The sequence below is a fragment of the Pezoporus flaviventris genome, unplaced genomic scaffold (assembly GCF_033815535.1).
Source record: "Pezoporus flaviventris isolate CSIRO_AGI_PZ_B2104156 unplaced genomic scaffold, CSIRO_AGI_Pfla_v1 ptg000023l, whole genome shotgun sequence".
Classification (NCBI taxonomy): Eukaryota; Metazoa; Chordata; class Aves; order Psittaciformes; family Psittacidae; genus Pezoporus; species Pezoporus flaviventris.
The window spans coordinates 2,247,454-2,273,823 of NW_026892571.1; the positions used below are offsets into that span (position 1 = coordinate 2,247,454).

Genomic DNA, 26,370 nt, shown 5'->3' on the forward strand with positions numbered 1-26,370 from the left:
AACAAATACAAAGTGTATCTTCCCTGGTCTGCTGCTTCTTTCTGGCTGCAGCAGCCCCCCAGGCTGGCTTTGCAATCGTTCTGTTTTCTTTGACATAAGGGTCCATAATGGAAAAGTTGAAATATCTTTAACTAAGGATGCAGTAATGCATCATCATAGCATTTTTATGGTGCTATTTTTATGGTTCATTTCTGCAGTACTTATCAGCTTTACCTTTAAGCTCGGAGCTGCTGTTCAATGCTCTTTAACTTTTATTGTCCTCTTGTAGCCTCTTTCAAACCATCTCCTCCTCCTCCTTTCCAAAGTGCTGGTTTCTATCTTTTCCAGTTAAGAGGTGTTCCTTTATTGCTTTAATCACTGGTTTGAAAGATGGTTGTATGATGAAAATACCACCTTTGAATGTCCCAGTTTGGGTCTTATTACTTCCAGGCAGCTAGAGAGGCAGTGGTCTACTTTAAAGCTTAAAATGCTTTGAGAGAACAGGGAGAAAAGTATGGCTTTGCAAGGAACCTGTCTGGTTTGAGAACCTCACAGAGGGCCATCTGCAAGTGCCAATCAAAAACAGAATCACAGACTGGTTTGGGTTGGAAGGGACCTTAAAGCTCATCCAGTTCCAGCCCCTGCCATGGGCAGGGACACCTTCCACTAGAGCAGCTTGCTCCAAGCCCCTGTGTCCAGCCTGCCCTTGAACACTGCCAGGGATGGGGCAGCCACAGCTTCTCTGGGCACCCTGTGCCAGCGCCTCAGCACCCTCACAGGGAAGAGCTTCTGCCTAAGAGCTCATCTCAGTCTCCCCTCTGGCAGGTTAAAGCCATTCCCCTTGGCCTGTCCCTACATCCCTTGTCCCAAGCCCCTCTCCAGGTTTCCCGCAGCCCCTTCAGGCACTGGAGCTGCTCTCAGGTCTCCCCTTCAGGAGCCTTCTCTTGTCCAGGCTGCCCCAGCCCAGCTCTCTCAGCCTGGCTCCAGAGCAGAGCTGCTCCAGCCCTCGCAGCATCTCCGTGGCCTCCTCTGGGCTCACTCCAACAGCTCCACGTCCCTCTTGTGTTGAGGGCTCCAGAGGTGGACGCAGGACTCCAGGCGGGGTCTCACAAGAGCAGAGGGGCAGTCACCTGCTGCTCACACTCCTTTTTATGCAGTCCAGCAAACGGTTGGCTTTCTGTCAAACAGCACCCCCAAGTCCTTCTCCTCAGAGCTGCTCCACCCAGTCTCTCCCAGTCTGCGTTTGTGCTTGGGATTGCACTGACCCACGTGCAGGACCTTTGTTGAACTTCATGAGGTTAGCACTGGCCATCTCTCAGGTCCCTCTGGATCCCATCCCTTCCCTCCAGTGTGTTGACCACACCACACAGCTCGGTGTCATCAGCAAACTTGCTGAGGGTGCTCGATCCCGCTGTACATGTCACCAACAAAGGTGGTGAACAGTACCAACCCCTGAGGAACACCACGTGAGTCATAAGTGAGGATAACAGAAGAGCTTTTGTGGATGGATGTTTGACTGAGATTGCCTAATGTATTAATGCCTGTTCCAGTACTTTATATTGATATTAATTTAGCTGGTACTATTATAATTAATAATACTTAATCCAGGAGAAAAAGACAAAATTAAATAGAAATTAGTCTTATTTCCTTAGTGTTATAATTAGTCTCATACTTTCAAATATTTTCAGTTCAAATCTTTCACTTGTAATTGCATGTATGTCTATAATTTCTTTGAGCTTGCTCACAAGGATCTGTTGCTAAGCTTCACGGAAGATTGTAGCTAGAAATGTTTTTCCTGTATTTCAGGAGAATGGATGATGGTCACTCTTGTGATTACAAAATCAGGTTCTTTAGATCTTGTGGGCTGTAGCGTAAGGGCAATGGCCCAGATCTGGGGTCATGCAAGCAAAGTTCAGTTTAATGACTGAATAATCTGAACATTAGCACTGAAAGACCTCCTATGATGTTCTTCACAATATTTGCCAGCTCCTGGGTTCGAGCTGTGTTTCTTACTTTGCCAGTCTGATTCCAACACACTCACTTTGGGTGAGCTGAGGAGAGGGAGCTATGGCAGAAATGAGAGATTAATGGATGGAGCAGCAGCCTGAGCTGTAGGCCAGTCTGAACCAATGCAGTGCATGAACTCAAACCTATGGGGCATCATAGCAGGGTAACATCTGCACACAGCATCTTTGTGGCTGCAGCAGCCGTGGCAAAAAAAAAGCCAAGAATACAGAGTGGCAGTTAGTGCTCTGTGTGTGTATTATTGTTTTATTTTTAAGAAAGAAATTAAATATGTGTTGTTAAAGCTGGATTCAGATGCTGTTCCCTGCTTGGGTGTCCACATCAACTGCAGGCCTTCTGAACCGAATACCTAAACTTGAAGCTTCTGAATGTGCAGAAGTTCCAAGTTACAGCCCTTCTCCTCAACTGCCTGCCTATTTTCAGTGATGTCTCAATATTTTGATCTCTTTATACATGATGCAAAATGTTCTGGAGCAGAATAGTGAAACAAAATTTCTTTTCCTTTTGTTAATGCAAATTTCTAGGATATATTTGGCATAACAAACAAGTACTTGGAACAGCCAGATAACTCCTCACTAATTTTGCTTTGTTTTATCTGGCTTTCTCTTGCCATTTAGCTAAACTATTCAGCTACAGACACATATGCTACAGCAGTTTAGTCCTCTGAGTCTGAGGGCTAGGATGAGACCTGACTCCTTCATTCTTTGTTACCACATGTGAAGGTTGCTGGAAGGTTGTGTGTGGACTTTCCAAATAAATGGGCTCTGAACAGATAGATTCTGCACCTAAAAATCAAAAGCATTTTGAAGAGTCAAGTAAAGCACAGTCAAAAGCATCCTCAAGGACTTCAGGCACACTTGGGCCATGTACTTGGAGGAATTCCAAAAATGTTGTAGAAAGGTCATTTTTAGCAGGCCACTGGAGCATTGTTTTCATAACAAATGTCAACTGTGATAGGAGAGAAAAAGGGTGAAGGAAAACACTACAAAAGCAGAATACATAATAACGGTTCAGAAGATCGATCTAGGTGTACTCCCACTCACATGCAGATAAGCTCAAAGAAGTTCTCACAGATTGCAGATAATTGCATGTTTCACAGTCGTGTTGGTTTGGGTTTTTAAGTTTTGGGTTGTGCAGTGAACAGGCAGCTCGCAACAGTGAACACCAGGTACATTTAGGGTTTTTACTTTATATTAAAAAAAAAATATCTCAAATGCTGTGATTTAGGTTCCTGGGCTTTAAGTCTACGTGTAGACATAGCAAAACTGTAACAAAATTATTTTAGATATTTGGGTTTATTATTCTATTCTATTATTCACAGCCTATTATTTATAGACTTGAAATACCATTGGTGTTAGTGCTTTTTTCTTTTTTTGTTATTGAGTAGTTGAATTAAGAGGCAGTGAAGAGCTTACATGTATGAATGCCTTTTAAATCAGAAGCAGTTTGAAATGATGTTTATTAATTTACACCTGGGTCAGGGCAATCCCAGGCACAGCTACAGGCTGGGCAAAGAATTCAGAGCAGCCCTGTGGAGAAGGACTTGGGGGTGTTGGTTGATGAGAAAATGAACATGAGCCGGCTTCAGTGTGCGCTCGCAGCCCAGAAACCAACCATATCCTGGGCTGCATCAAAAGGAGCGTGACCAGCAGGGCGAAGGAGGTGATCCTGCCCCTCTACTCTGCTCTCGTGAGACCTCACCTGCAGCATTGTGTGCAGTTCTGGTGTCCTCAACATAAAAAGGACATGGAACTGTTGGAACAAGTCCAGAGGAGGCCACGAGGATGATCAGGGACTGGAGCACCTCCTGTATGAAGACAGGCTGAGAAAGTTGGGGCTGTTCAGCCTGGAGAAGAGAAGGCTGCGTGGAGACCTCATAGCAGCTTCCAGTATCTGAAGGGAGCCTACAGGGGTGCTGGGGAGGGACTCTTCATTAGGGACTGTAGTGATAGGACAAGAGGTGATGGGCTCAAACTTAGAGAGGACAGATTTAGCTTAGATGTAAGGAAGAAGTTCTTTACTGTGAGAGTAGTGAGGCACTGGAGCTGAAGCTGCCCAAGGAAGTTGTGAATGCTCCAGTCCTGGCATTATTCAACAACAGGTCAGACAAGGCTTGGAGCAACCTGGTCTAGTGGAAAATGTCCCTGCCCATGACAGGGGTTTGGAACTGGATGAGCTTTAAGGTCCTTTCCAACCCAAACCATTCCATGATTCTATGAACTGATGTAGAAAGCTAAAAATGAACAGGCCTATTGAAATGCAAAATACTGTTGTCATTCTTATAATTACCGGAATAACAAACGAGGTGCATTATTGGATTTTATCCCTTTGACTGCACTATGCAACTACTACTCAGAACTTTACACTAGAAAAAAAACGAAGGTTTTCCACTTAAAAAAGGAAAAGTCCTATAATTTGAGCTGACTCAGGCTGCCTAAATCTTGAGATATCTGCATTCTTGATCCTGCTCCCATTTAATGGAAGAACATATGCAAAGTAACCGCTGTTTTGTGTTTATGTATGTCGCTGTTCCTGTTACTCTTCACTAGGCATTAACTAGCTGTTTCATTGATCCATTCCTGGAGAGCAAACAACTGTGAAGAAAGATTAACATAAATTTAAAGGGCAAAGCAATTCTTTGCTGGCTAACTCACACAAAAGCTCACTGGATTCCAGCTGGCAGGCTGGGTGAGTGTGCTCACCACCTTCTTGCAGGGCACCCAGAATCTTTTTGGCCTCACAGTCATCAGTCAGTAAGGTAAGGGGTGGCCCCTGTAGCTCCTCAGGGTCTCCAGGCTGCTGTGTGCCACGAGCTCCACCGACACCAGCCATTCAACCTAATGCATCCTTGCTTGCCTTCCCAGGTCTCCCCTGACAGATTTTATGCCTTTCCATGCGGGAGTGCTCCCTTTCAAGTTGTTACGCTACTAATGACCCCCATCTCAGCAATCCCTCCTCTCTCCATGTTTTTCACCTCATCTTTCCACAGACTCTCTTGCAGCTCTTTGTCCCAGCTGAGCAGCTCTCTGAGCTGGTACATCCCAAGGCTGTGCCATTGGGATGTACCAGAGCCAGGCTGGCAACGCCGCCAAGAGTGCTCCAGCATGGAGCTCACAGTAGGGGTGAGAGAGGTTATAAAAACTTTATCCAACAGTATCTCAGTTAACAAATTCCAGATGAAAGCAGGTTCTCCTATAAAAAGGTACCCAGAACAGAGCCAACAGTGCAGCTGCAGGACAATACATGTTTTACCTGGGTTTTACCTATTCTCTCTTTTCAATTGCAGCTTTGTGAACATTGCCTATTTGTTTTTGTTTAATAATATAACAGATCAGGGTGCCCAAAGGCAGGCACCTGCCTCTTTGTAAAACATCCTACCACCCTGTCAGGCAGCTTTCAATTACTGTGCTTTTGTGTGTCCAGCTGTGCCTTTATAAGAGTGCAGAGATGATGGTGACAAGCAGGTGTGGTACTTATCCATGGCACTCTGCTTTACAGCCTGCATTTTCCTGAAGACTTTGCCTGGGGATTTGGAAACCCCAGCCTTTAAGGAATCGTGATCCTTTCGAGAGCTGAGGAACTGGTGTTAGACCTTCGCTGGAGGCTGGGTGGCAGCTGCGAGGTTCAGAGTCACATTACAGTCAATAGAAGTGTCCCACTGGTATTGATGGGTTCATTATGAATTACTGTTTCCATGCCTAATAGAGTGTCCTTGGTTCCTGCACCATGCACAGTGAGTTACAAATGGATTGTCTGCAGGAGGCTGAAAAGCACTGAAATAGCACCTTGTGATGAGGGCTGTGCTATGTTTGCAACAGGCATTTGGGTGTGAGGGTGCGCACAGACACCCTTGTGTACAATGGCCGGTTCATTTATACAGTTTGGATTTCCACTGAAAAATCTATTTTACTGAGTTTAGTCTGGAGATTTGATGAGATTAGACAATTTCTTTTAACTACACATTTTAAATCTTTATTGCTAAGTTTAGTGCAGGTGGGGGATACCCCGGTCCCTGTGCTGTAGATGCTAGAGAGGGTCAAACCTGTGCAATTTTATCACACCAGCGAAGCCTCAGCTGTGTACGCCTGGCTGATAACTCTGTGTTTTGCTGCGAGAACCTGAGAACAAAAACATTCAGTTAAATCTCATTTGGGGTAAGACTGAGAGGCCCTTAAACAGGTGACCAAACCTTGCACCAGTCTAACACTCAGAGGACATTTCAGCAAAAAAGGCATAGGAACAGCTTGTAGTTTTCTTCCATCTTGGGTGTTTTCTGTATGTAAGTTAGAAAACTGCCATAAAACCTCACTGTCTGAATTTGGCAGCCACTTTGATTCTATCGCTGACATAAAATGACTCATGGCTACTTTTTAGGGGAGTTAGAAGACTACAGAAGATTATTTTTTCTCCCAATGAAAACCAGCTTGAATAGAACATAAGTTCTATAATTCATTGGGTTTTTTTCTGCTAAGAGTAAATGTCCAGTGAAATTATACAGATGTGATTTTACCACAGCTTGAAGATAAGGCCTAAAACCATTAAATCAAGCTGTTACCATTTTATTTCTATTTATTCATTACTACTAAAAACCTATGAAAAGAAATATGAAAAAAAGAAAGACAATTTAAGCATTACAGATTTCTGTATTTTGTTCTTGCAGAATAAGCTTAGTATAGCATGTGGAGGGAAAGAAGCAATTTATGTTAGAAAGTTATCTTGTTCTTCCTTTCTATTACATTTTTTCACTGCAAAACCATTTTTTTTCTCAACTCATTCTTGCAGTGTGCTGCCAAGACAATCTGGCCAGAAAGGAGGAATAAAAAACAGAGATTGTTCTCTGAAAGAATGTGGAAGTTAATACAGTCTCAGTCAGACCACTATTCCCTGAACACCAGAGCTCCTTTTGACCTGTGGGAAAATAAATGCTGTAGAGAGCTCTGACTTAATGAAGAAAGCAAAATAAAGCTTTTTCCATTTATCATTAGTCCCCAGCACTGTGGACAAATGTCCCCGTGCAAGCCCAGCGTTCAGAGATGTCACCTTTCTCCTGGCATCGGTGGTCCCGCGCATCAGCAACACGCGCTGCTCTAAAACCAGGGGGTGCGTTTTACTGCCCAGGAGGCTGCAGAGCAGCAGAGGAGAGCACTGAGCAAGCTACAAGGTTCCCTTCTTCCCTCTGAGCAGCATGCAGGCTCCTTCCATCCTTTCATGGGTGCATACGTTACTGAATCACTGTATACTGACAGTCATCTCTTGTTATTTTCCAGCATAGGAATGTCTTCATGATGCACAGGAACTGGGAAGACTGGGCTAAACATCAGCAAATTTACTCCCATGTTTTCAAAATAGAAATCTAGTCCCAATCTACATCAAATTGTTAATGCTAATTGTGAGGTAGAAAATGTGGTTTTCTTAATAGTGTTTGATAGGTGAACAGGTAAGACAGAGAATATACAGGGGTTTTAATTCTAATATGGAATGTATTTCAAATCAAGTGAATGAGTACAAATAAGATCGTTTCTTTTCATAAGCAGTCATTGTACTGTACCTCCCAGTGTTACTGCTGTGAGACTGTAATTAATGTTGATAAATGCTCATGTTCTCTCTGTGCAGCATGGGCCCACAGACAATTGGTTGTATCAGAGCATGTCGAATCCTACATGAAAATATAGCTATAGATCATTGGTTTTAGGGATAGACTTGAGACAAGTCAATTTATTTCTATTAGTAGCTGAATCTATACTTAAAACTCTGGGGGTCCAAGTGTTTCGTCCATTATGTTCTCAAGTCTTTCTGGTGTGCTTTGCTGTAACTTAAGCTATTTCTGCTACTCTGGTCTCCAGCTTCTGAACGCAGCAACAGTTTTCCACAATGACTTGGCGGATACGGGACATATTTTTAGTGAAATGTCTTTTTCAAGCTCCTGAAGGTAGATTTTCTGCCCTTTAAGATGGTGCAGTACCTTCTCATGATCACTTTGCTAGAAATCTTATAGAGGCATGAAACTTCCAGCTTTCAAAATACATGGGTAGGAGTTGCAGGTATGACAAAATTCAGAGCTTATCCAATGATATTTTTTCTGGTTTTGCTTTATGAGTGACACCATTCCTCATATCCATTTAATTCGGCTTTTCTTGCTTCTATCAAGTTTGGATCAGTTTTACCACTATAACAGAGATTATGTTTGCATGGATAAGTATGTGGTTTTCTTTATATTCTTTACGTATCTCAATGTGGATCACAGTGGAACTAATTTTTTCTTCTACTTTTTTTCTTCTCACATGAAACAGTATATGATTGACATGTTCTATTAAACTATATCTAGATATTCATTAATTCAATTTTAATGGGAGTAGAGTTTCATTATGTATCTGAGTTTACTTTAACAATGCTTTAAATTAAAAATTCTGTTGGTACTGTATCTGCCTTCTCAGCTAAAGAGGACAAAAAATTCCTGGGTTTAAAAACCTTGACTTTGCAGATAAAGGCAGTGCCAAGGACTGCAATTTCCAATTTGATTATGTGAGATCTGCTTTGGGGCTAGAACAAGGAAAGAACTGTAAGAACTTTCTGTTGTAGACCCGTGAGTCCAAACCCAAAAGGGCTGCTCATGCCATGAGGATTTAGGAGGAGAAGGCAGTCCTGGGCTCAGGCAGATGCAGAATCTCATTCAGATTCTGGGCCTTCCTACCTGACTTTATCTTACCAGATCTCTCTTCCTTCTGTCCTTCCTTCTTTCGTTCCTCATGTTTCGTGGCACTTCAATCCCTAGTTCCTATTACAGAAGTGGAATAGTGTTGCCAGTGCCACAGACAAAGTAGAAAGGACTAAAACTGCTTCTGCTAACAAGAGTTGATCAGGGTTTAACCAGACAAAAGGAACATAAGCATCACTAGATCTAGTATAACCCAACCAGCCCAATAGCAGCATTTTCCCAACAATTATTTTAATTCAGCTGCTGCAAAGTGAAGAGTTAGAATTAAGTGTTCATGAAATCAGACTGCCAGTATTTCTTCTTTTCTTGTAACTCAAAAGGGTCTTTTTTAGTTTAAAAGGCTAGGTAGGTAATTCGGGGGGGGAAACCTTTTAGCATTTGCCTTTACTGTGTTTTCTCATAGATTGTATACAGTGTGTGGAAAAGAATCAATTCTAATGTCTAATGAGCCTCACTGATAAGGAAAAAAGAAAGGGCAACTTTATTTGAGAAACAAAATGGCAGAATGTTTCTAGCTTGAATATTCCCTTTTAATTCTGCTTCTTTGCTTTCCAAAAACTGCATTTATAAAACAAAAACAAAATACAGAATTAATCTTGAACTAGTGAGGCTTTGGAAGCCATTTCTGATTGTGTACTTGTGTATCTACAGTGTCTCCAAAGCACAAATACGCACTTATGGCAGTGAAGACCAGCAATATCTTAAGCGACTGAAATACTTTCTGAAAAAACTAAATCTTGATCACTGTTGTAAGCGATGTCCGAGGTCATCTGGGGGTTAAAAAAAACACACAATAACAAAGGTAGTGTCAAAGTAAGGGATTTATCATGGTTATTAATAGAGTTTATTAATAACTGCATTAAAGACAAGACCATATTTTAGAGACTGCCTTCAAATGTGACCAGTCAATCATACAACTGAGAAACTTAGCCAGCCTTCCTTTTACTGTCTTCTACCTGTATGCAAATTCTGTGCAATTTATTATGCTCTGGGTTTCACTTCAAAACAAATGCTTTAGTGACCTTTAAAATCATCTTCGTTATTCTGTATAATCAGTAGGCAGTAAATCCTGTGCTTGGAAGTATGCACATGTATGATGATGGGTTGGAAAACATACTTAGGAAACACATTTCAGTTTCAAACATCCAAATCATTGTTGTAATAAACTGATTGAAATTGGTTTTGGAGTCCTAACAGGTGATTTGAGAGTGACATACATGATTCTGATCTGAATAAAACTGTTAAACATTTTCTACATTTGAAGTAAGACTTGGGGTTTGGTTTTGGAGAATACTGAGGATCTTCATTCTCATTTGCTCCAAGAAGCATTTATTTTTCAGAGCTAAGAAGGAATGGATCTTCAGAGCTCTCTGCTCTGAAAAAAAGTGGCCTTGAAAACCACTGCCTTTATTCTGTGCTTCTCCCTTTTTTATCATGTATTGGGAACATACCTGTAGTTAGTTCTTCCTGACTGGGAGAAGTTAACCTAGAGAAGCCAGTCTTCTATCTTGTGTTTTCCATTTCCTCTGTCCGGAATGTGTTGGCAGCATTTCCTTTTCTTAGGTTTTGTTAGGCAGTGTATTTTGTACTTTATTTTCTTCTTAATAAATGTGTGGGCAGTTGAAGTCCTTTTTTTTCTTTTCTGCTTTGTCCTAATCGAACACTGACCAAAAGGAACTGACAGTCACATCCTTTCTGAATATGAGCTTTGTTACTAGACTGCTCACATGTATTACAGGTGCAATCTCAACTGGTACTCAGTGGCACCTCATCAGTCATGCTGGTGTTTTATCTGGTCAAGTTACATCTAAGTACTGAAAGGATTAAGCAGATATCCTAACACTGTGGTTTAGTGACAGTCCTTAAGCTCTGATAGGAAAAAGACTGGGAATTTTCATCTCCTTATTTCTTCATACAATATCCTTTTTAGTTGAATTTAACACATTATCATAGCTGGGATGGAATCAGGATAGAAGGTATTCTTTCTTAACTACAACACTATGTACCATTTTATGTTTTTCAGGCATTTCTTGTTCAAGACATCTTCTGGAACTACTCCACTGTTCAGTAGTTCTTCCCCTGGTTACCCGTTGACCTCAGGAACAGTTTATACTCCACCTCCCAGACTGTTACCTAGAAATACATTCTCCAGGAACGCGTTCAAGCTGAAGAAACCCTCCAAGTATTGTAGCTGGAAATGTGCCGCTTTATCTGCAATTGCTGCTGCAGTCCTGCTTGCCATCCTGCTGGCATATTTCATAGGTAAGGCTGTGTTTTCCCTATCAAATCACACAGCTATGTGAGCAAGTGAAAATTCAGCAGGTATTAGGATGGTCAGTGTGTCACCCAGATTTGTGTTTGTAATGAGCAAAGAAAATTATTATTCCTTATACTGACGACTGAGGTAAAATAAAACATTCACCTCTTGTTCTCTGTCATAAGAGCAAAGGAAGAAAGAAATCGATTCAGGATTCTCAGTGCAGTGTTAACTTCAGGTGTTGTATACACATCTCTCATGGATGGCCCAACCAGTGGGTGATACAATGATTTTTTGTTGTACTACCATATGTTAAAAAAAATATTTGGAAAAAATTGTGATTTTTGTGCTGGTGGGTGACTCCCTGTAAGTAACAGAAGCTCCTGGCATTTAATAAGTCTCACTCTGTATCTTCGTGAATAAATTCCGGTGGTGTCAGATCTAAATAGGTAGTTCAGTTCTATGCACTGTTATTTTTGGTATTCCACACTTCTTTAGTATTTTGTCAGCAAAAATATAGAAAGGAAACTCTAAATGTTGTGCTTATTTCCCAGGATCAGTGTATGAACACTGACCGCACCGTGTCTTCATTTTTTCTGTGGTCTTTTGAGATTTTTTTTTAATGTGTTTCTGTTATTTTGTGTTTCTTAATGCAATTATTTTTTGGCACCCACTCCCCCAGGCACCCCTCTCCTTGTCTGTTGTTCTGGAGGTTTATCTAAGTGTCTACTAGCTGTGTATTTTATACCTTTCACAGTACCTTTGACAAAACGTTGCTGACAATGAGATGCTGCACAAACTCTCTAGCTTCAATGAGTATTTTGGAGCTACAGTAGCTTGATACTTTCCAGACCTATTCTGTGAGGGGTTTAGCTCGTCTCTGAATCTAATTTCTTATTTAGTGCTCAAAAGACCTATAAAGATGTACTGAATTTACTCCCTATTCTCACTCAACAGCATAGACACTGTTTTCTAAGGAAAACCTCTTTTTCATACTAATGAGCTTCCATATGTAATTAATATATACAGCAGTAAGAGAGAGCTGACTGGCTGTTTTATTGCTGTTGCCTCTTTAGGCCAGGCCTATATCCCGCTATACTCGATACTACAGAGCTAACAGACGAATAGCAGGCTTAGTTTGATATATAAATAAAAAGATTGGAAAGCACATGATTTATTGACCATGACACTTATCATACAACAGCTTTCTGTTTGAGTGATTATGCACATGGGGAATGATATACCGCAAGTTGAGTTTTTTAATCATGTGCATAACTTTGAAGTGATGGATTATGAAACATATTTTTCCTTGGTATTTAGGTTACTGTAATCTAAAGCAAAGCTTTGCAACATGTCTACTGTTTTATACACTTTCATATACTAAGACAAGAGGGAATGTAAGATAATGCATTGACTCTTAATAATTGATGAATGATCTATCGTTTCAAGTAATGACATAAGTGATCCATTTTGACAGAAGTTTTTGAAGTTGTCTTCGCTGACTAAAGAATGATGAGTGCAATAGAGTTGGTTAGTAAACACAAGAAAGCAGGTTTTAGAACAAGAGTGTTGGCTCAAGGATTAAATAATGAGAAGTTACCTGACAAGCTTCGTTCCATACACAGTAAAGAATGAGTATACATCAAAGCCAGAAAATAGCTGCAATTAATCCTGTGAATAATTCTGTTATGCTACTTAGGCTTGTCAATATATCTAGTCTGTGTGAAGATGATCACATCAATGCTAATCAAGACTATTGCAGGACTAAATGAAAAAAGCAGTGCTGGCAAATACGAGGTAAATTACATTGAAAGAATACTTAGAAGTTCTCTTAGACTTCAGGATTTTTAAATGTATTTTCTTATAATAAAAGAGATGGGGGAATTGATACAGATAGGTCACTGAAAATATAGTCCACATTTAAATGTGGGACTTTCAGAGAACATGCCGAAGATTATGGGTGGCATGAAAAAAATATCAAATAAAGAGACAAGCAAAAAAGTATCATAACAGAGAAAAAAGAATACATATTTTTTAAATTGTTCAGGCATTCCTATTGCCTTTCTGATAACATGCAAATAAAAACAGTGAAATGAAAAGACAGTATGGTTAAAGCATTAAAATAATTTCATAGTAATAAGTGCATAATAACCTTTGGAATCTTTTGCCACAGTACATTAGTGATGTTAAATAAAGATACTACTGAGATCTTAAGAAGTGAAACATTTGTCAAAATAATGACAATATGTCTTTTTAAAACACAACATTGGGGTTTCTTTTTTAAGATACATATGGATTGGTGGTTCCTACTATTGAAGTTTGTGTTTTTAAATAGACTGTTCCTTTATGGGCCAGTCAGTATCTAAATTCTCCTAAATCTTCCTCTGAGGATCATTTCCACTAAAAAGAGCATTTTAAGATGTTTCTATGTCTGACTGTTACACTGGTTTTAATAGCAGAGTACAGGAAAAAAATCATCTCAGTTAACTTTTTCCTTACACAGTATACAAAATGTTGTCTGATGAGTTAAAGCCAGATTTATAACTTCTCCCTGTTTCTTCAGCAGGCAGATGTAACTGAAATGCAGAGTATAAGTTGGTAGCGTTGTACATTTTGGTAAACTCCAACATGCAGTGTGTAAATAAAATTGTCCTACAATCCCATTTGAGGCATACGTCATTTCACAAAGGCCAGGAGTTATTTCTATTATCCAGGGGTGACATATGAAGAATGTAGAACCAGCCATTCAAATTAGGACATTCTGAAGATATTGGGCTGGTGGTAAAACCCAGTTACAAGAAAGTAATTTATAAAGTGTCGAAAGGAAAGCATATAGCACACATATTGTCTTTGTCAGAGCGTTCACTTCGGAGGTTAGGGGAGTGATGAAAGCATTTGTCATGTTAAATTAGTTTTTCGTTCTTTAGATTCATGCCAAAGTTGGAGGGGAAAAAATATGAAAAATAAAAGAAGGAAGGAGAGGAAAAAGCAAAGTCACCTTGTGCTTTTCACAGAGTAATTGCTTCCAAGCGTGAATATCACATTTCTGTAAGCCCTTGTGCTGCTCTCTCTGATTTCTGCCAATCTAACTTTGAGCATCAAAGCACATCAGACCAGCAACATGTCAGTATATTAAAAACGTGGTAATTTGAAGTATTTAGACTTGCTTTGAGAAAAACAAACAAACCAACCCCACCAAACTGTTATGTCCTGTGGAAACTAAAAGCTGTAAGGTTTAAAGATGCCCCACTTGAAGATAGTATCTGGAGACTCAGACTGATAACTTTTAGGGTATTGATGGATTTTATCTACTCCTACTATGTTGTCGTGGTTTAAACCCAGTCAGGTAATTCGTTTGCTCACTTCCCCCCCTTTCTTGCCCTCCCCCTGCTCTCGGAGGGACGGAGAGGAGAATCAAAAGAATGCAACTCCCACGGGTTGAGATAAGAACAGTTTAGTAACTAAGGTATAACACAAATCACTACTGCTGCCACCAATGATAATAATGATAAAGGAAATAACAAGGGAAGAGAATACAACACCTCAGCACCAGCTGACCGATAACTCGCCCCCCAAGCCCGACCAAGCTCCGACCGATACCTCCTCCAACCCTGCAGTCTCCCAGCCCTTCCGGCTAACTCCCAGTTACATCCTGGGCATGATGTGCTGTGGTATGGAATACCTCTTTGGTCAGTTTGGGTCAGGTGTCCTGTCTCTGCTTCCTCCCGGCTTCCCCTCCTCCCTGGCAGAGCATGAGGCTCACAAAGTCCTTGGCCAAACCAAAACATCTCTATCAGCTCTGTTCCCGAGCCGAAAGTCAAAACACTGCACTGCACCAGCTACCAAGGAGGAGAAACATGACTGCTACTGCTGAACCCAGGACATATGTGCAAGAAGATATAGGGAAAATAAAAGGAAAATTACAGAAATTACAACAATCACATGCTTCTACATGTGATGCACTACATCTTCAGTGCACATGTATCATAAACTTAAAATAATATATTCACTTCTGTGCTATAGAGAGGGCTGAATTGCCAAAGGGTCTGGCAGTTAATTAAGCAAATGAAAATATCCTTTTCTTCTTATTATTCCCTGTATATATTTAAAATTAAAGCCTGAAAAATAGCTGCATACAGAACACGAGACGTATAGGCAAATAACTGTTAGTTCATTTGGCTATCCCGCTTGTAGCCACAAAAGTTTTCATTCATTTCTGTGACAGAAAACAAAATTGATGGGGTTTCTGAAAGAAATAGACTTGGAAATAAATCATGTCTTCACCCTGCATCAAAGATATGTAGGTGCCACAATTTGCATAAAATTGTGTCCTTCTGGTGTTGAGATCAACTTGAATTATTTTCTTCCAGAAATGAGTCAGATATTTGCTAATGTAGGTGCTTGTGTTAAGTTTCTTGTTCATTCATATTTGTAATTTAGTCCAGTCATAAGTCCAGTTGTCTTTTTGACCCTCATTCCACAGATCAGGATTAATCAAAACACTGTGCTCAAGTGGCTAGCTGGTGTACCAATTGATTTTTGTTTCTCTTTCTCCAGTTTTTTTTTGACGAATGGCAACTTAAAATTTCATCTGATTTCTTATCTTGCATTTTTTGTTTTTACTTGTAGAGACAGAAAACCGCTGACTTTGTTTTGTCCAGACTTCACTGAAATCAAAATGCTAGACATTTTGGAAACTGAGATTGGAAAAAGGGAAAATCATGCAAAGATGGAACCTCTGAGAGACAGAGGTCATCTGGCTGCCAATCACTGCTATCAGATTCACTTGAAATCAATGTAAACTGAGGGAGCTCTGCATCTTGCAGGATTAGCTGATGACAGAAGGGTCTGTTCTTAAATTTGCATTAAAAATAGGTGTCAGTGAAGGAGCAATAATTAAATTTTAGAATATGCCTGTCATATTCTAAATGTCACATGTACAGTGATTCTTATTGACTGGTATCAGTCAATCTGGGACAGAAAAGAGTAGCAGTAGCTCAGTAAGCTTGTCTGATGCTACCACTGAGAAGAGAGGCTTTGAGCCTTTCAGGGAAAATCATCTGCCCCCATTCCATAAGAAAAGTAGGCACTAATGCTGGGAATCATGGCACTCGGCTCCAGGAAGTTTAGATGTGGCTTTTTAGCCTAGCAAGTTTCCTATTCCACAGTCCAAAAGTGCGAGAGATTCATTACGTGAAGGAGACAGTTTTCCTACAGTCAAAATGCTCTATTTGCTGTATATGCATAATAACACAAAGGAGGACCTTCATGTGAAATTACTTGGGTGTAGTTTGCTTGTGCTTTTCCTGACTCAATCATAAAAGCTTGATTTACAAGTTTGTTCCCCAAAAAAAAACCAACCCAGTGTACCTATTGTTTTGCCTAGCAGAGATCTGAGATAACGGAAGCAGGTGCCTTTCAGTGTGAAGGAGCAGCCTTATCACCCTGTGCAATTCTCTTTGACTTTGTTGAGGATTTTCATTCAGTGAACCTCAGCACTTGAAACCAGAGTGAGACTAATGTTTCCATAACTCACAAACTGCTATCACATGCTTAGCACTTGAAATTGAAAACCCTTCCTGCTTAGCTACTGATTTGAATGAATGGACTCCAAAACCTTGGCAAGAACCAGCAGGCCAAGAGGTTTTTTTCTTTTCTGTGATATTGGGGTTCTGGTTTCGGGGGCATGTTTCTGCTTGGTTTCTAATATATATTGCACAACACAATCTAGGATGGGTCTGAGAAAACATTTTTGACAAATGCTGGTAGCGATCCCCAGAAGCTGTTAAAATATATTACTGTGCACTTAAGTAATGGAACTGCCTAGCTGATGCTGTACTGCTCAAAACATGTGGCGTGGGAGAGGTTAGTATCACAAAAATGAGCAATGTGATAGGATATGATATGATGATAGGATAGGATAGGATAGGATAGGATAGGATAGGATAGGATAGGATAGGATAGGATAGGATAGCATTGGCTAAGCTGAAAATGTGTTTTTTTCCTTTTTCTCCTTCTGAGTTGCAAAGCACATGCTGTGCTTCACATGCACTGTCGTTGCCCTACCATCCACAAACTAGAAAATAGCCTGGATTTTGTAATAGCTCCATAACAGAGGCTATTCTCACTTTTCTTAGTGCAAATACTGAGTATTTTGAATTTGTTTAGAAGTCTAGGATTTAATCCCAGAATCATAGGTATCAAGTCTTGTCAGGGCAAAGAGATAGCAGAGATAATTGGATGTAAAACAGCTCTTGCAGGAAGTCAAGGGGGAAAAATGATGGAAAAGTTTTGAGATGCTTTAGCGAGACATGCATTATAAGCCACCCCACAGACTGAGAGGAGAGCAGTTTTCAGGGGAAGGGTGAACATAAGGAATAGTGAAGATTATATTTTGCCAAGTCAGAGATACCTGTCAAATAAACCTGTGATCATTCTCTCTGAAAAGTCAGTGCTCAGTATTAGTGTAAAATATCCCTAGGTAAACATTGCTGTTTTAGCAGCTATTTATATTGATACCACCAGGTGATCATTTATTGGTTTATTGCTATTATTTGTTGCTCCGCTTCTTTAATAACTCATTGTGTTGTTTTGCACTTAGCACATTTGTGCATTTTGTTCATTTAAATGTAGAAGTGCATGTTTGCCTTTTGGAAAAGGACTATTGCTCAATGGGGTAATATCAGACTGAAAAGTGCGACATAGCTTTTATAAGGGTGGATAACATAGTTTTTACAACACTTATGAAAGCCATGAAAAAGGAAACACAAATAAAAAATACTTAAGTGTACCAAAGAGACAAGAGAATGTTCAAGGAACTGGCAGGAAGACAAAAGATAACAATAGAAATTAAATTCCAGTTGTGAAAATAATAAGACAGGGTAACACACGACAGAAATTACGGAGCAAAAGAAGTTGAACAGTGGGAAGAGAAATGACACATCACTGTGAAATGACAGAAAACTCTACTCGCCATATAGTATAATGTGGTGACATTACCTCTTGTAAGTAATTTAAGAAACTATTTAAGAAACAGCTTTCAGGTTCATTTCAGTTTATGCTTATTCAGGCTTTGATTCTCTGTAGTCTTGCTGCATCATACTTTGAGCTGCCTGCTTATGTTGCTACCCAGATACAAAATCTTCAACTTGCCAAGGTCAGGGGGTTTGAATACCTAGCACTCCATATTCATGTTATGTTGTGCCTTGTAAATTCTTTTTATGATAGTCTTGTAGTTATAATTGGGAAAAATAGCATCTTCTGTGAAAACCTATCTAATGCCTGGGACAAATTTTGTGCTCCAGGTTTATATTTAGAAGGTTGTAGAATAATTCAGGTTGAAAAGGACCTTTGGAGGTCTCTAGTCCAGTCATCTGCTAAAACCTGGGTCATATCTGAAGTCCAGTCTGGTCCTGAGGATCTCCAAGGACAGAGAGTGCATCACCTTCCTGGGCAACCTGTTCCACTGCTTGACTGCCCGCATGGGGAAGGATATCCTTATATGCGGCCTCCACCTTGCTTTAATGTATACCCTTCGTTTCTCATCCTCTTGCCATGTTCCAATGTGAAGAGCCTGGATTTATCTTCTTGATGACCTGTAGGTACCAGCAGGCTACTTTTAAGTGCCCAGGCTAGAGTAGCTAATCTTCCCCAGGCTAGATTAACCCAGCTCCCTCAGCCTCTCCTACCACAGCATGTGTTCCAGCCCCAACCATCCTGTTGGTGTTCCCTGGATTTGCTCCAGATTATTGATGTCTTTCTTGTATTGAAAGGCCTGAAACTGGATGCAGATATCCCTAGAAGCATACTACTGAGTGCAGAGCTGATGGGGATACTTACCTCCCACAGTTTCCTGGCCATGCTTCTGTTCCTGCAGCCTAGGATATTGCTGTCCACCTTTGTTGCCAGGGCATGGTGCTGGCTCATGTTTAGTGCTCTGTCCACTGGGATAACAGGAGCAGTTCTTTTCATGTGGAGCTGCTCCCCAGGCCGTCAATCCCTGGTTTGTACCATTGCAAGGAATTACTCCCATTTCTAATGATTTGAGGCATTTTTGCCTGAATAATGGTGAGTGCTATACTCCAAGACATGGAGTCCTTTCACTGAGCATGAATATTTGTTTTCCACAACAGAATTTGACCATGATGGGTGTAAGTGAGCCAAAGCCTATTTTATTTAGTAGATTGAGGGGCGTAGGAAGGAGAGGCTCCCTTTTTGACTGATGCACATATATTTTATGAATATTCAGGAAATTCTGTCCTACTTCTTTTCTCATAATCTTTTCTGACATCAGAAGCTTGAATTACAATGCCAAAATGAAGAATGTATTTGGTTAGAAAAATCATGTTTTGACTTGTATCTTGAGCAGATTTGATAATGAGAGAATCACTGTTGAGCCCCACTGTGTGATTATTAGACACTATTAATGTCTTTGCCTTGGCTATTACTAAATAATTACTAGAAAAGACAAGCATTTGTATTAATACAGTTCCTGAATGGAAGGAATTGTGTTCTCTTATGTTGATCTTGCAGAACCTTACCTAAAACCTTAAATATTCTCTGAGTTTAGTTTGTTTTCTTCTCTGGGATATCCATAATTATCCCCTTCTGTCATGTTTAATTTTTAAAAGGTAATATGCATAATGCATAATATTGCTGCAGTTAATTTTAAACTTTTTTTTTTTTTAATTTGCTGGTTGGTTGATCATCTGATTTCTTCCAACATTTTTCTTACTAAATACTTTCTGAGGAAAGCCATAGAATAGAAGCAGTCTTCACATACTAATGCCAGTGTGGTGGACTGGGTTCCCCATTTGCTGGATGAGAAGTTTTTAAACTCTCTTTCTGCAGCACTTGATTTGTCTTGCAGGTATTGACCTGGATTAGACAAGATTCTCTGAAAGGTCAGTCAATCAATAACGCGCTGCTTGTACATGTATGTTAACATCGTTCTGTTTAAATCCAAGTGCACTGCACTAGTCTTGCAGTATATGTTCTGTGTATTTGCATCTTCTTTCAATTTACTGGTTTATCCTGCAAGACACTGCCTGCTTTCTGTAAGGTGCAGAAGACTCTGTATAGCTGATGTAGTATTGAGAGACTGAAGAATTACAAGACGAAGGCAGGAGATTATTGGAAGCCCCTATCCATGTCTACTTCAGCATGAAGCAGGGCATGAACTGCTGGTTCTCAGTATCCTAATTTGGCTGCATAAACCAACTTTAGTGCAGTTGTACCAATAAGAAGTACAAAGCCAACCTGCTACTGTTAAAAGGTTTGCCAATGTGAATGAAATAATTCTGTGTAGTCAGAAGAACAACTTTACAACTTTAACTTATAAATCAGGAACTTGATGCTATAGCTGGACCTCCTAACTATGGGAACCATGAAACCCCAGAGTGTAATTCTAGGGAAGCTAGTTGGATGCAAGGCGCGTGGTTTAGCAGCAAACTCAGGTTTTGCTCCTGACAGCTGGAATCTCTCTTAACTGAATTGGAGTTGTGAGGGTAATGTTTTCTTTTGCAGAAGAAAGGAGATACTTTTTCTGTTGCTAGAGGATTTCTGTGCTCAGTTATTAGAAGTCTTTTAAAGAGTGGAAAGTAGTGCTTGATATGCTGAGAAATTAATAGATGTTGGAAACATATCAGGAGTATGTAGCAAGCATCCCAAGGTAATATAAGGATGGATAAGAACTTACAACATCTTTGCTGGTCTGTGGTAAATGCAGAATACTTTAAAGTGAAACAGAAATTAAACAATTTCGCAGCAGGCACACTAACATTTTCCAGAGAAAGGCAATGCAGCATCATAGTCCCATTTAGCTTGCAGTACTGGGTTAGTATGCCTGTAACATCTAAGGTCTTTTCCAAGGAGAGAACTGTGCTCATTTATAAGAATGTGGTGCAGAGCTGGGACCTAAAAATAGAGAATCATGTTAAAAGTGGCCACAAGGCAGCAGAGAACATAAAGAGAAAACAGATGCAATTTAGGCCCATAAGATTTATTGAGGCAAAAGTTTATTTCACCTTCTTTCTTTTTCATATATATCCCATTCCACAGCTGCAACTCCATTAATCACTGAAATGCAAAACTCCAGCGGCATGAGAAAAGAGAGAGGCCCATAATGGAGCCTGCTCATTAAGAAAAGCTCAGGGATGTGAGCATGGCTCTTGCATGTTTTGAACTTTTTCTTTCTTTATTAATATTTTAATGTCATTTTAACTCTTAAAATAATGTTATTGTCTTTATGGACAGAGTTTATTTTGAACCTCAAAAACATCAAAGTTTTTTAACATGGGTCATTGGGGCTTGGTTCATTAAGAGCATTAGGGTCTTTTTCAACAAGAATAATTTTTCTGCACTTCTGGAGGCTTCCTGAAAATCCTAAAATAAATAATAGAAAAATAGTGATTTAAAACCTAATTTCTAATACAAACCAGTCCTGGCTGTCTAGATGAAGAATAAGCTTCAATAAATGGGAGACAGACGCAAGCCTCTTCAGTATGAAGAGTAGCGAGGATGCAGAAATAGAAATAAGTTTTTCATTACATGAGGGATTATGCTTGGGCCAGAAATGCCAAATATTCTGTGGACCGCAGCTGCACTTTCTGTCTGCTGTTGTATTAACTGGTAATAGTAAAACAATGATGTGATGGTAGAGACAGCTATTTGTTCTCAGAAATACAGAAAAGTTGTTTTCCTTTCCTTTGCTTGGATTGCCATATTGTACTCCATGGCAGACCTTAAACTTCTATCTTTTTGCAGCAAATGGACTCCAAATTAAAATATAGGTTCTCCTTGAGCACCACCTGAGGGTGCACATACAGCTGCTGATGGGCTCCCTTAGCCAATTTTTCCTTCTGTCGTTCTGACACTCCTTAGTCAATTCAGGGACTCGTTATCTGCTTGCACAACCTGGGTCATTGCAATTGCCTAAGCAGCCACGGGCAAGTGACGCCAATTAGGCCTGTAGCTAAGGAAGTGTGTGACTGCTACTAAAAGCAGTGAATTTATAGACATTCAAGAAAACAGCAAGATATGTCTTGCTACTTGATTGGTTTTCTGTCATTTGATCAGCATTACCCACTCTCACATTAGCAGCGAGACTGGAAGTAGTATTGGTTTTCAGGATGTAGTTTGGTGAAAGGTTTCACTCAATCTCATCTTAGAATATTTGTAAGGGGAAATTACTGAGGTTGAAAAGCTGTGATTTTCATCTCTCTGTTTAGATTTTATATAGATCTCTGATGGAACGAGTTTTATCTTTTGCTTTAGGACAAATAAATGTTTAACAACATCTAATACATGCGGTTCTGTTCATCTTTAGATTTATTTTTTTTTCCTGTCAAAAATCTATGCATGTTCTTTCTATAAAAATCACTGTGAAAATGGTCTGCTTAACTCTATTTCACCGTACTATGAAGCATTGCTTTAATATGTTGTTTGACTTTTTAAAGTGAGTGTTCATAAATCACTCATCTTTTCTCCATATTTACCAGTAGAAAGCTGTAAACTGGTAGAATAGAAAAGGGCTTTTAAAGACCATGAAACTTGCTTAACACTGCTTAACTCCTGGAATGCTAGATACACAACCGGTAAACTGAAGGAGTGGGAATTTGCTTTGCTTCGACTGTGTGTGCATTTTAAAATGTACACTTTTGACTGGTTTCCATGATTTGAGGAACAGGTACTTAGTATGGAATTCATGCTTTCAGAATTCCTGGATAATGGTTTCAAAGCTATTCACATCCCAACCTGCATTCCAACCCAAGTCTAGAGTAGGAGACCTTTTAGTAGCTACTTGTAGTAGTATGGTGGTGTGCTGATGAGTAGCCCTCAGTACAGCATAGCTGAGGGGTTCAGGCAGCGGGCAGGTGTAGCCTGCTAGAACAACCCAGACAGCTCCTGGGCTTCTCCTGGCACTGCCCTTTTCAAGGGGCCCAGAGACCCAGGAGAAGAGTGAAGTGTGGGTTGGGGATTGTGCTACAAATCCTCCGCTGACAAGGACAGACAGCTCTATGCCTAAGACCTTGGACTTGGTCATTTCACATGGAGGATGCCTTTGTCCTGTACCTGTGACCAGTGTTTGCTCAGTCACTTCTCAGGGAAGGGGCAGCACATGACCTTGGGCTGAACGCATAAAATCCATCCTATTTGTTATCTTTAGCGTACGGAGCCTTACCCTGAGCCCAGATCTTTTCTGAATAGGAAGGTCCAAACCAAAGTTTAGGGCCCAGAGAATTTAAGAATTCTGGTTCTTTTAACACATAGATTAACATGGGGTTTTTTTTCAGCTGTCAGCTGTCCTCTACATACTTCCAGTAGATTTTGTTTCAAATGCTTTCCATTAACAGCTTCTGCTGCATGCTGTAACTTGTATACTTTGCGTCCTGATTTCGGCTGGGATAGAGTTAGTTTTCTTCCTAGCAGCTGGCACAGTGCTTGCTTTGGCTTAAGTCTGAGAATAATGCTGATAACACGTGGATGTTTTCATTGTTGCTGAGTGGTGCTTACCCTGATCAAGGACTTTCCAGTCTCATGCTGGGTTTAAACCACAGCACTCTGACAATCCCAGAGCGGTTTGCAAAAGAGGCAGTGGTTGCATATACTGCGTACCTTGCTTTTCCTTTAGTATAGTCGTGACTCTGGAATCGTATCTATTTTTTTATAGCTGTACAGAGCAGTTTCCCAAGTTCAGTATTCAGAGGGTTGATACACAGTTACATGACTGAACACAGAAAATCAACTGTAAGTTTCTGTGGGGCTGCTTTTAGCCAAACTTTGCAAGTTTTCTCACACAGTTTTAATGTTTGAACCCACATCTTTGTGGTTTCAGAGACAAAAGACGTTTGTATTTCTCGCTAGGCAAAACAGGCCTCAAATACCAAGGGTCAGATACAGGGGTTTGTAGGTGGCAGTATTTCTGTCTTTTAGTTTGCTCAGTAATGTTGCCCAAGAAGATCTTCAGGTGAAAGATCTACTGATTTGATCAGTGGGCAGGAGAAGGGCTTTGGAAGTAAGTTGATTCTTTTAAACACTGCTTAGCTCATCTCAGTCACAGTGGGTCAGCACATGGGTACTCAGAGGTAAAAATGAAGTCATACAATTGTATTGAAGGTAACTGAAGCTTTGCTTTCCTTGGCTGGAAATGTAAACACAATCATGTCCTTCCTTGTTTGAAGGAAAATACAAAATCCTAGATGTTTTCTCCTCACTTGAAGTGAGGAGAAGGGGCTAGGGCTGTGGGGCTTCTTCCTTCTTCTGTCCTCTTTTACTTGGATATCTTACATTAAATATATTTTCCATCAACATGCTTGCACACTGTGCAACGTGTGTTCAATCTTTAGTAACTCATGGCACTTGTCAGTGCCAGCTGCGGACTTGGAAACCCATGTGTGTCACCGTCATGAAAATATCCCCTTTGGCAACTCAGAAAGTGGAAATCCTGCAATTGTTATCCCTGGTTTGCAGTAATATACATGGCCTGCATGCCATTTACAAATTGAGACATTATTGCTTGTAAAAAATGCCATTTCAGTTTGAACTCTCTGACTAGTCTGGTAAGATAAAGATAATATTATTCTATGATGGTTTTACCTTTTAAAGCCTTGCCTAAATATAAACAGAGTTTTTCCCTAAAGCCTTTTCTTGGAAGTCAAAGGTCTGGATTGAAATGGCAAGCTTATAATAGAGTTTGAGCTGCAGAATATGAAAAGGCCAAATTTGTAGTAGACAGAATTATATTATACATGTCTCTGCTTATTGTTTGTGCTTATGTGCAAAGATACCTACAAATTAAATTGATTTATAGATATATATTTCTCTCATTTCTTTCACCTGTTTTTTCTTTATTGTGCTCCTAGATGAACTTAAGCCACATGTAGATAATATTTTGTGGTGAGCTAAAAATTATTAATATTACTATAAATTGACAGAAATTATGAAAATATTTCCCCTACTTTCTAGTTTACTTATTTTATGTATTCGACAGAATTTTACCCTAGGCCCATTCTTGAAATTGCTCCATGTGTACCTTTCTGAAGTCTGTTGGGAATGCCCACGGAAGTAAAGTCAGGAATGTGAAAATGAATCGGAGTTGGAGCAGGCTTTTCTGCAGCAGGGGAGAAGTTTACAAAAATAGCTAAGTTAGTAACTGAAAACACCTTTATTTTCTTCCCTGAAATTCACAGCATCTTGAAATGTTTAATATTTTGGAGTAATCTAGCACATATTTGCCACCAGTAGTAACTGATAATGAAGTATAAAATTGTACTCTCTTATAGTGAGCAACGTGACGTAGACCCATCGGTGCTACAGGGTTACCCGTTGTTTCAGTGCAATGTTTTGTATAAACTTTAATATGGCATACGTAAGGTTCACTGCGCACTAAATCTGCAGTCTCCAAGCAGATTTACAGATCAGCTGGGTCTGCAGAAAACTGCCATTCCCTCTGTATGTTTTTGTGAAAGAGGGCACTAGAAGAGAGTCTTCAGGCAAAAGCTATTTAGGGCAAAGCATTCTGTCCCAGTTATGAAACTGGGGAAAATCCCCGTAACTCTTATTTTGACGGTATGGCTTTAAAACCAGCCCATGGCTGGGCAAAACTTGAACTGAAAGTATTCTTAAGCACCTCTAACGTCTCAAAGCAAAGTTTTTTCTCTTTCAGTTTTGCTGACTGAAGGTTAGATGCAGTCCCCTGTGAGCATGGAGGGGTGGGGCGGAGGACAGTGCAGATCTTTCACTTCATCCTCTCTTAACGTGAAATCATCTGGATTTGACCATCCGCTCTTCCCTGCCCTTGGCAGTGGTGCAGGCACCACTTCACAGTGTCTCTCTGGCACCATCAATCTGTTGTATGAGCTTGCAAGTGAGAAATGGACTGGGATGCCATGCTAAGAAAACAAATAGCACCAGTGTCCTAGCCAAGGACTAACAGATGGGGCTAAATTCTGCTATCCTTTTAGCAAATCTAGCTATAAAATTGACAACCAGCTTTTTCAACTTGAATAACTACACCCCAGGTCTACAAAAGGAATTCCATGTACCACTGTGTAGCACTTGCCTCTGTGGTTGAACTTGATAGATTGCATTGACCCATAACCTGTTTTCCCACTGACCCCCTTCCCCAATTCTATTTTCTCATGAGCATTTTAATTCTTGCCAGTCTGGACACCTTCCAGGTAAGCCAGGTATTGCTGATGTCTTTCAAGAAAATGCAGATTTAATTATGCACTTGGATTTTATTAAGGGAAAACACATATCCTGAGGTATTCTCATAATTAAACAAAACTGTAGAAGCCATTATTCTACTTTTTATTTTCCTTAAGAAAAAGTGAGTGTCTTCTTTAGGAGTAATAAAAATCATGTAAGTATTATTTATTTGTAAAACAATAGC

General features: G+C 40.1%; 1 protein-coding gene across 6 annotated transcripts in view; it reads left to right on the forward strand.

Annotated features, from left to right (window-relative positions):
- TENM2 (teneurin transmembrane protein 2) overlaps positions 1–26,370 on the forward strand; it is a 681,089-nt gene that overhangs the window by 498,300 nt on the left and 156,419 nt on the right. For all 6 annotated transcript variants that reach the window (XM_061456391.1, XM_061456390.1, XM_061456392.1 and 3 more), the window contains one exon: positions 10,743–10,981. In XM_061456391.1, the coding sequence (XP_061312375.1) occupies positions 10,743–10,981 (239 nt within the window). The remainder of the gene's footprint in view (positions 1–10,742; positions 10,982–26,370) is intronic.